The following is a 10753-nucleotide window of genomic DNA, read 5'->3' as shown; positions in this document are numbered from 1 at the left end:
TCATATGACAATGTTGAAAGTGGATAGTTTTTGCTTAATTGCAAGCAACTCTGCGAAAACATCTTTGATATCCATTCTTTCACCTGGCAATTCTGCACAGCATGCCACACCAATCCTAGCAAAGCTAGCCAGACACTCTTGAATGTTGCATTCCATATTTGAATTCTGCATAATTTTCCTATGGTCTCTATCAGATAGAACAAGCAAATTTGGATCCATAATCTGAAAGATTCTATCAGGTAACGCTAGCATGCAGAATTTGGATAGGCTTAGATCCTCACGAAACATGCTATATGTCGGCTTCTTTCCAGTGAGCATCTCAAGCATAAGAATCCCATAGCTGTAGATATCCCCTTTTGTTGTAACTTGGACACTTTCTCCATACTCTAACCAAACATTAATATCTTTATTGAAAATATCAAATTCCATAATAAGTAAAGTTACTTTTTAGGTAGAAATGGGCATTTAAAAAAAAACAGAAATTTTACTGATATAAAAATGTTTAGTTAGTCTTGAAGTTGACCATACTCAAGATTTAGTTTCTATTAATTAATCATTGCTAGAAAACAAATCAAGTTCATATTGAACAACACAAAAACAACCACATAAGAAGGAGTTATACCTAGAGGAATATAGCCAATTGTTCCCTTAATTGCCGAAGATGTAGTTTGGCCCACACTAGAGTAGCTTGTAACTTCATGAAGAAGCCTAGCTAATCCAAAGTCTCCTAAGTGTGCAACCATATCATCACTAAGAAGAACATTACTTGGCTTGATCTCACAATGAACGATAGTTTCCTCAAAACCATGATGAAGATAATCCAAAGCATGAGCCACATATATGGCTACATCCAATCTTTGTTCGAAATTCAAATGTAGATCTCTAGGTTCATCAAGTTCATTCGCCAACAACCAATTCTCCAAGCTCCCGTTAGGCATGAACTCATAAACAAGGGCCTTAAAATCATTGCCATTGTAATCAACGCTTGAACATGAAGTCAGAATCTTCAAAAGATTCCTATGCCGGACATTACTAAGAGTCTTGCATTCTGTGATGAAACTCTTTGATGCCCCATGTGCTTGAAGATTGAGCACCTTCACGGCAATAAAACCTTCAAAGTGCCGAAGAGTTCCTTTATATACAGAACCAAAGCTTCCTACACCAACCAAATTGGATGAAGAAAATCCATTGGTTGCATCATGCAGCTCTTATAAGAAACCCTCACATGAGCATTTTGTGAGGAAGAAGGGAAGGAAGACAACTTTTTATGTTTTCTTCTCTTGAAAATGATGAGGCAAATTGCAACACAAGTAAGAGCACTGCTTATCACAATGATAAGTATTATAACTTTGAAAGGCTTCTTTGACTTACTTGGGCATGTAGGTAGCTTTAGTTGAGGTATACCACCACAGAGATCCTCGTTTCCCGTGAGTGAAATAGCTGTGATATTATCAAACGCTCCTCCTTTTGGAACCTCACCATAAAAATGGTTGTGAGATAGGTTCAAAGTCTTCAATATTGGAAGATCTTTTAGTTGTTGTGGGATTGTGCCTGACAAGTTATTGTTGGAAAGGTCTAAGTTGACGAGGGATTTCAAGGAACTGAATGATGAGGGGATAGTTCCATGAAGGAAGTTCCCACTCATATCAAGATCCGTCACTTGTATGCATTTTCCAAGTTCCATTGGAATATCACCAGAAAAACTATTTTCACTCAGACGTAATTCCACTAATTGCTTCATGTTACCAATCTCAGATGGAATGGGACCAATCAAGGAATTGGAAGACAAGTCAAGATGAATTATGCTTTCTAATTGACCAAATGTTAGCTTTGGTATATTCCCGCTCAAGTTATTATGACTTATGTCCAAGAGTTGCATACCTTTGCAATATTTGAGGCTTATTGGAATAGTTCCCTCGAAATTATTTATAGACAACATAAGTGTAAACAACTTAGTAAGATTTCCAAAGATATCAGGAATCCTACCAGATAGTTGATTTCCTAATAGCAATAACTCCCCAAGATTTTCAAGCTTTCTAATTGAATGTGGAACTGTGCGTTGGAGGAAGTTATGTTCTAAACCAAGGGTGGTTAATCCATCTAGTTGCCCAATCTCATTAGGTATGCTTCCAGTGATACGATTGAATCCCATACTAAGCCATTCAAGCTAGGAAGAGAGATTCCCAATTGAATTTGGCAATACACCGCTAAATCTATTATGTAGCATCTCTATTTCTTGCAATTGACTACAATTTGTTAATGATGAAAGGAAATCTAGATCATGACCTTCTTCACTCCCAAAATTATTTGTCAATCTCAAATTTATGAAGCTTTTGTAGTCTTCCCAAAGAGGTGGGAACTAAACCCCTAAAAGCATTTTCATATATTGCAAATATTTGCATTTGAGAGAAGTTGGATAATGAAGCTGGAATAGTTCCCATCAACAAGTTGTGTCCCGCATAAAAATATCGAAGATTTGGAAACGCAGGGCCAATATTTGACGGAATAGGTCCAGAAAAGTGGTTGTAATCAATACTTAATTCTTCCATGCGAGAAAGATTATAAAGTGAAAAAGGGATTATACCAGAAAGATTGTTTCTACCAAGATAGAGCTTGTGTAAATTTGAAAGCCCACCGAGAGGTTGAGGTATACTTCCGTCCAAATGATTACGTGCAAGAGACAAATGCTCCAATGATGAAAGATTTCCCAAGGAAGGTGGTATTATGCCATGAAATTCATTAGCACCAAGACTCAACGTTGTAATTTGCTGCATAGATCCGAACCAGAAGGGAATTTCGCTGGTCAAATTATTGTTAGTGAAGTGAATTTGCTGGAATTCGAAACAATTCGCCAACTCTACAGGGACTTCTCCCTCGAGGTAATTTTTTTCTCAAATACAGATATTGCAGTTGTCTAAGACGGCTAATCTGTTTGAGAATTTGACCATGCAATCCATTATACGAAAGATTGAGCAGTTTGAGAAAGGTAAAGTTACCTAATGCTGGTGCAATAGTGCCCTCCAGATTTTGATTTGTCAAGTTCAAAGCTGAGACTCTCATGTGACGGAGACTGCACGTAATGCCTTGCCATTTGCAGAAGTATACGGAATCATTCCATGAAGACAGAGCTTCTGGGTTGCCATCTGTTAACTTATCTTTGAGAGCAAGAAAAGCAAGCCTATTAGTCTCTGACCCAGTGGCCATGGCATCTCCAATTGGCAATAGAATTTAAGAAGCTATGCATAGCAAGAAACTAATGGTAATAATGTAGGGGATCATTTTGATTGTAGCAAAGGAATCTACAAAATGAAGCCGCATGCTCAATAACTAGACATGCAGTGACAGCTTTATGCTGTCTCTGGCAATTATTATGAGATCTAATGTGCTGTTAAAATTGAAATACAAACTATCTTATACTCCCCCCATCCCATATTATAAGCAACATTAGAACTCATCACGTAAATCAAAATATTAGTTAAAATTAATTAAAGACAATAAATGTGTAAAAATTAAAAGTTTTTTTTAACTAAAATGCCCTTATTTACAGGAAGAGAGAATATAAGAGAGAGAATAAAGAAATTGTTATAATAAAAAGAATTATGAAAGAAAGAGAATGTGTAATAGAGAGATAATGATTTGGGAAATGAGATAATAAATATGTTGAGTATTAAAATAAGTAATTAATGAGAACAAAATGAGAAATTTGCTACAAAATTTAAGATAACTTGTAAATGTTATTTATATTTAAAAACAAAAAACATAATAGTTATCAATATATCTTTTAATACTATTCCACTCAAGCCACGGCTCAAATGGCTTATTCTTTAGCTTCAGACTCATTTTACTGTTCATAACGAATTTTTGGCTTACTAATATCCTATCGGGCTCTGTGTCATATGGCTTGTATAAATGGCTGCATGCAAAGATTATATTTTGAATTTCAAATCCCGCCTCACTTCTTATATTTTGAAATTTGAATCTTCCCCATTTATGAATCCTGTCAACACTGTCTTGTCCTTTATATTTCTTCAGCATCACACATTCTCTCTTTCTCGTACGGCTCACTTCTCAACTCCTCCCATATCCTCTTTCTCAACCTCCAACCGTCAATTTCTTTTTCAAACCGCCTCATTCATATTTTCTTCGTTGGTCTCTTCTTCTTCAGTCTACGTCTTTACTAATGAGGAGCTAAACACTGAAGATGGCGAGGAGATCTGGCGACCACGACAACAACGGAGAGGCATTGATGAGAATGGCGATGACACTGGGGAAGCAGAGATGAGGAGATCATGGCTATAGGAAGGTGAGTGACAGAAGTGAGGGCTACACATTGGTCCTCGCCCTCTCTATTCCATCGCATTCTTCTTTTTCATTTCTCAGTAAGGATGGTAGGGAGATCTAGCAGCCTTGGCGACGACGAAGAAGCCATGATCACGATGGCCATGATAGTTGGGAGGCAGAGATGAGAGGAATCGGCGGTGATTCTTTTTAGGCAAGATGCGACAGTAGAGAGCAATCACTAAGGATATGACGGATAAAGTCAGCTTGCAGTGCTTTTGGCTTCTTTCTTTGATGATTATTTTTCCTCTTCTTCTTACATTATATCTTGACCTTCATACCCGTAGCATTTGCCTTCAGGTTCGTTTGAAAAAGGATGGTGGATGTTTCCACTTCATGACCTTCCCCCTTCTTTTTCACGAGTATGGAGATTAAAGAGGGTAGCGAATCTACGATTGTACATTTATATTGTAATCCTCTATCTCCATTTTATATTTCCTCATTTCAGCAATATTTTAGCTATCGTGTTTTCTCATGCTGCCAAAATTTCATCTTTTTCCCAACCAGATTCAGTGTTGTGGCTACCAACTCTCTCTAGGTTCTCCATCCTTGAACATGTTATCAGTAGGATCAAGGGACATAGCAGAGAGAGGGAGATGTATGAAATGTTTGCAAGTGAATGAGGATCACTGTCAAAGAAAGGAAGACAAAATGCTTCTACTTCATGTCAACAATTATGGTCCCACAGACTAGACCTTCATTCGATCCAAGGGCCTTCTTCAATGCAAGTGCAAGTGTTGTTATCTTTTCCAAGTCAAGAAGCTTTGTCCAAACCTCCAGAAGTATTTCTCATTCCTCTTCTCATTTTACCTGTTTTTGTTGATTTGGCATTTGAAACAATATATCAAAAATAATTGATGGGGTTTTTCTATATTCTCTGTCCAATTGTAAGGATCTACGCAAAAGACGAAATCAATTCACATAGGTGAAAGAAAGACAGAGCACGTCATTTTCCAGAAAAAATGAAATTGAATAACGTGCGTGTGTGGGGACCTTTTAAACATGTATTTCTCTTCCACCCAAGAGGGGCATCCTGTTGCAAATGAAAATCAAAGTCAAATGTAAACCTTGTACTTTATACGTTGTGCTATGGAAGTCCAACTATTAATTTCATCTATATCTATAGAATATTTTTGATACTATTAACCAACCATGTATATGTCTGCAGAACTTCCCGAGCCACGAAATGCAAAGGATGCGCCAAAGTCTTTTATTATTTAGCATTTGAATGTTTTTTTTTACTTTTTGTGATGATCAACATAATATACTTTGAAATGTTGATTCACATTTAAGATTTAGTGCGATGGTTCATGGAATAAGACGGGATAGGATGTCAAGTAGTAAAAAGGTTCATGGGGGTGGATTTTTCAATCAGTTGACATACTGCACATTGGAAGATGTTAGATGTTGTGCGGATTTTTGGACGCGTACTCTGACCTTTGCTTAGAATGCATAATATGGACCGTGGTGGTTTATCCTATGAATAATTAAATTCTAAACTAATGACTTGTAAGTGCTACAGAGCTTCGTATGTAGATAACTTTCGGTAATGCAAAATTGCCCGGCAAAAGTGCGGTGCAGGCTGTAAAATTTGTCTATAATGAAACCGGTCAAAACTTCTGAAAAAGTTAACTTGACAAGGAAAATCTATTCATCCTTTATCACAAGGAAAAGTCCAAGAGCTGCAAGTCAAAAGTTTAAAATTACATATGACAAGAGAGTTATTCACTTAACCTTTATTCCCTTAATTCCACTCAATTGCCGGATCAATTTGAAAGTGCGAAACATATCTCTGCTATAAAATATAGACAATGAAAAGATCATTTGCCAAGACATCCGATTAGGGCATACAATTATAAGTGAAGCTAATGATTACTTCAGATATGGAAATGAGATATTAACTCCTCGCTGTTACGGCCAAGTAGTACTTTAAGAATATTAATTTGCTCCCTTGATGTGGACACTAACAATGACAATGTTCATGTGTCAAATTTAATGAGTGAGATTTTTTCAAAGCTACAACTCACTAATGAAACAATCTATTTCTTTGTTACCAAGGCTTTTTTAAGACTATACAACTCGCCAAGGAAACCTTTGCGACAATTACTTCAAGCAACTCACTAACATGGCAACATGTATGGTTGCATATACATGAACATAATCATATGTGATCATATAAACATTGTTATTTTTAGTATAATAATAAATCATAATCAGATGCAGGATTTCTGCGCATAAAAAAACCTTCCATTAACAATAACAATGTTTATGTTCATAAAACTTCAACGTTTTCATGTTTAACATAAAACATAGAATATATAATATTAGTAGTGTAAGATTTCCATCTAAAAAAATAGAAGTTATGATCATGTTGGTTGTTTGTTGTTTGTAAGCATCTGGTCCTTCGGCTATATTATAGCTGTTGTCACTGAAGAAATAAAAGATTAATAGTGACAGTTGCGTGAGAGAAAAGCTGCATGGGTTGATTTTTCAGTTAAAAATCACAAGACCATATTTAAAACTAAGGAAAAACCATATTGAAGGTACCTATACTTTCTCTCAATTTTTAATTTGGTACCTATGTGTTTTTTTTCCTTTAATTATACATTTAATTTTATCTTTTTAGTAACATTAGCTATTATAACTTTGTTCTATTGATATTTTTAGTCTCTACATAAGGATTAATGATGTTAATAGAGGAAAAATAAAGATTTAGTTAAGAACAAAAAACACATAGGTACCAAATTGAAAATTGAAAAAAAGTATAGGTACCTCCAATATGGTTTTCCCTAAAACTAATGCTGCCATGTCAATTTAAGGACCCCCAACAACTTATTACCAAATGGATAAAAGGATGCTTACTTATGAAAACACTTTGTTGTCCAATGGTATAGGCAAATGCAAAGATAAAAGAATGCTTAGCTGCCGGAAGTCATGCAATCACGAAATCATTTTTTATATGTCGTAGTTTCCCTTCTTCTTTTTTTTTTGGCCAAAGTTTTAGTTTCCATGTGGACAATCGAGCATAACGTTATTTAGGCTAAGCATCCCTCATTTGTTTTTCCAAACATATTTCTTTTCCTAGAATCAGCTTATTTCCTGGAGTACAGACATACTTCAACTATGACTATCTCTCTCTCTATGTGGTTGCATTTTTATTCCATATTCAATTCATAGATGTAGCCTCTTCAATCAATATCCTGTAGTTTATCCAACAAAGTAATAAACTAACCTGCCATGAAAACACTAAGGTCATGTTTGATACTAGGTATTAAAGTTTAAGGGATTGGGAACGGAGTTGGGAATGGGAATGGGAATGGGCATGAAATTGGAGTTGGTATTAAGTTTTAATATTATGTTCGGCCTGGGACGGGATGTAGAAAAAATTAGGTAAGACCCAACTCAAACAAAAATTAGTAAAAGACATGATTTCGATTTTAGATAGTTCATACTGAATTTAAGTATTTTTATATATTTTAATTAACTTTTTGTTTTAATAGATATAGAATTTTAATTTTAAGTAAATACAATATCATAACTAAGATATCTTTAAAAAATAAATTTACCAGTAAAAAAATTATATATTTAAAATTTTAAATTTGAACCATCCATATTATATTTTCGATGGTTTAAATTGTATTATAGTGATAAGCAAATAGTATTTATTGTTATGATGAGTACTGAATAAAGACCATTAAATAGGTTGAAAATGGCATTTAATGACGCATGGTGATTCTGGTGACTTTCTTTATATCAAATAATAATATTAGTAAACAATAAATTAAGCACTATGAAAAGCATCTGGAAATTACGCATTTATTAGCTTTAGGTATTTTCGTCATATGTTGTGGATTATAGGCCCAATAGATATTTTTTCCCCCCTTACTAAGTAATGATATTTATCCTAATTACAATATCAGATATTTTCATCAATACTTTAAAGCATCGTGGTGGGACGTGGTTAGAGAGGGGGGCAAAAAAAACAGAGAGCCAAATACCAATTTAATCTATTGGGAGATACTTAGAGAATTGCAAATAAAATGCTCTCCAAATGTTAAGTGGAAGCATCGCCATAAAATAAAAGCTTGAACCGCACGATAGTACAAGAGAGAGGGATCTCAGTTTTTTCAATAGCAGTCCTATGTTTTTTCAATGGTTGTAGCGTTAACACTTCGATTTTCTTTTTTTTTCAAGTGTAAAGAGACATTATTTTGGATGAGGTTCTCATTTAAAGTAATTGCTCCCCGTGCAACGCACGGGACAGCACCATCTAGTTAGTTATAAAATAAGACGCCAGAGTATTGAACACAGAAAGTAATTTGAATTATTAAAGGTATTGACAGCCAGACCTCATGGCTCCAAGGTCAAAAATGAGCCACGTACTATATGGACATGATTGACGGGGGAGGAGACCGTCTTGAATGCGCTAGGTACTGTACTGTTGACTTTGACACAATGAACAAAAAACCGGACCGGATACTAAATCGGTCTAGCTAGTGGGTTAAGGGTCAATGGGTCAGACCGGGGTCAAACCGGTCATATTAAAATAATATAATTTAATTGGCAATGACAAAATAAAAATAACATTCATCAATAATAACCATTCAACAAAATACAAAAAACAACCAAAGTGATTTAAACATTTAATTGTACTAAACTAACATTAACAAATATATATCTTCATCATTACAGAAAATCAAAATCATCATTAAATTCATTGGCAGGGTCAGGAATTGAGACATCAATAGTTGGAAGAGGAAAATTAGAAGGAGTAGCAACATCATCTTGCAGAGGTGAAGGTTCAACAATATTCATATCATCATCACCACCTAAATAAGACAATAATAAAGTGTCAATTAAATGTATGTAAATCAATATTAAAATAAAAAAAATTTATAAAGTTCGAAGAGACTAAGACAATAATACCTTCATTATCCCTCCCAGGAGTTGTCAAATTTGAAATGTCTTCATTGTTGACAACACTTTCAAATGTTGCCACATCTCCATCATCAAACTCTGGAACAGGATCTTCTTCAGTCACCCAAAAGTCCACCAAATCAATGTTTTCAAAGTCAATAGGATCATAGCTTGCCTTCTGCTTCTTCAATGTACTCCTGACAAATAAAATTTTAATTAGATGTAAATCCATATCAAAATAAAAATGTTCATAACTTATAAAATTACCTATACTTTAATCGCAAGTTATAGTTTGTGAAAACTAAATCATTTAGCCTTTTGTGCTCCAGTCTATTTCTTCTTTTTGTATGAATGCGTTCAAATAAACTCCAATTCCTTTCACAGCCAGAAGAAGAAGAAGTTTGACTAAGAATGCGCATCGCAACACGTTGCAATTCTGGCACTGAACATCCATAATATGTCCACCATTCATCTAAATCATGAAAATATGAAATATAAAATTAGTGAATGACCATAAATATACTATTAGCTATTAAATAAAACACTTACAAGGGTCAAGTTTCTTGGAATTAATTATTCCATTTCTTTTAGACAGAACTGAAATTATGTTCAAATCAAATAAGCAAATATATCATGGTTACGGAAGTCTATCCATCGCATATAGGCTTAAGGACATCGTGGCATAACCGTCAAGGCAAAGTATGGACCTAAATGATCGAATGGAATGATACATAGACAAGGAAATCTCTTATAAATTCCAGGGTACTCCTTTTTTTTTATTCAATTAAGAATTTTTTCAAGGGACAGTCTCAGGTAGACAGTTTCTATGGGGTGTAGGCCTCCCAAAAGGTAACGGAGGCGTGCAAAGGTTTCCTCGGGCCAGACGGAGATTGGCCCTCGAGTGCAAAGGCAGAAGGGAGCTTGACTGCAAGACCCACCCGTCGAGCAGGGACGAAAGTCGGCCTTAGTGATCCGACGGTGCCGAGTGGAAGGGCCGTCGCTGTGCTGCTTTTTGACATGATGGTCTACTGAAAGATTCTTTGGCTTCACGATAAGTAGTTGCTTGTTTCATTACCAAGAAGCCATCAACCTCTTCGTTTGAGTAAGACTCCATCACATCAATTAAAGCCATCATTAACTTTGACTTGATAGAGCAATCTGGAGCATATGTGATTGCAGGATTCAGCAAATATGATGCTGCATGAAGATTGGTCTTTAAATGCTTGTCCCATCGAGTTTGAATGATTGTTGTGTAGGGCTTATACAGCTCCTTGTTCTTCTTAAACATCTCCTTAATTGCCATTTTCGCCCTTCGCATGCCTTCATAAACATAAGGCAATGAAGGCTTCTCATCTGAATCAACAATTCTCAACAATTTTATGAGAGGAGATACAATTTTCACAACTTGATAACAATCATTCCAAAACCGATTGTCCAATATGATTGCACTAAAATTTTTTCCTACTTCAGTCCTTGATAATTTGTGGTCCACAAAGTG

The 10753-nt window shown here is 35.3% G+C and overlaps 2 protein-coding genes across 2 annotated transcripts; both read right to left on the bottom strand.

Annotated features, from left to right (window-relative positions):
* On the bottom strand, positions 1-2152 carry LOC114740798 (receptor kinase-like protein Xa21). Its single transcript, XM_028929033.1, has 3 exons — positions 1372-2152; positions 623-1156; positions 1-386 (listed from the first exon to the last, which is right to left on the bottom strand). The coding sequence occupies exons 1-3, from the start codon at positions 2150-2152 to the stop codon at positions 1-3; spliced, it is 1701 nt and encodes a 566-aa protein (XP_028784866.1).
* A 151-nt stretch (positions 2153-2303) lies between these two features.
* LOC114740790 (putative receptor-like protein kinase At3g47110) lies at positions 2304-3204 on the bottom strand. The gene is made up of 2 exons (XM_028929021.1): positions 2900-3204; positions 2304-2799 (listed from the first exon to the last, which is right to left on the bottom strand). Exons 1-2 carry the CDS (start codon positions 3202-3204, stop codon positions 2304-2306), a joined length of 801 nt encoding a protein of 266 aa, XP_028784854.1.
* Between the last annotated feature and the right edge of the window lie 7549 nt (positions 3205-10753).

The sequence above is a fragment of the Neltuma alba genome, unplaced genomic scaffold (genome assembly GCF_004799145.2).
Source record: "Neltuma alba isolate B1F8T4 unplaced genomic scaffold, ASM479914v2 tig00000574_pilon, whole genome shotgun sequence".
Taxonomy (NCBI): domain Eukaryota; kingdom Viridiplantae; phylum Streptophyta; class Magnoliopsida; order Fabales; family Fabaceae; genus Neltuma; species Neltuma alba.
Note: the sequence above shows the minus strand (reverse complement) of the source record. Positions and strands in the feature narration are given on the sequence as shown.

Coding starts and splice junctions, on each gene's coding strand:
- LOC114740790 (XM_028929021.1), bottom strand. CDS start 3,204: ATGGCCACTGGGTCAGAGACTAATAGGCTTGCTTTTCTTGCTCTCAAA. Junction 2,800..2,899: donor CTTAGACAACTGCAATATCT/GTATTTGAGAAA, acceptor TAATTTGACCAG/CGAAATTCCCTTCTGGTTCG.
- LOC114740798 (XM_028929033.1), bottom strand. CDS start 2,152: ATGGGATTCAATCGTATCACTGGAAGCATACCTAATGAGATTGGGCAA. Junction 1,157..1,371: donor AAAGCTACCTACATGCCCAA/GTAAGTCAAAGA, acceptor TGGTTGGTGTAG/GAAGCTTTGGTTCTGTATAT. Junction 387..622: donor AATTGGCTATATTCCTCTAG/GTATAACTCCTT, acceptor ATGTTTGGTTAG/AGTATGGAGAAAGTGTCCAA.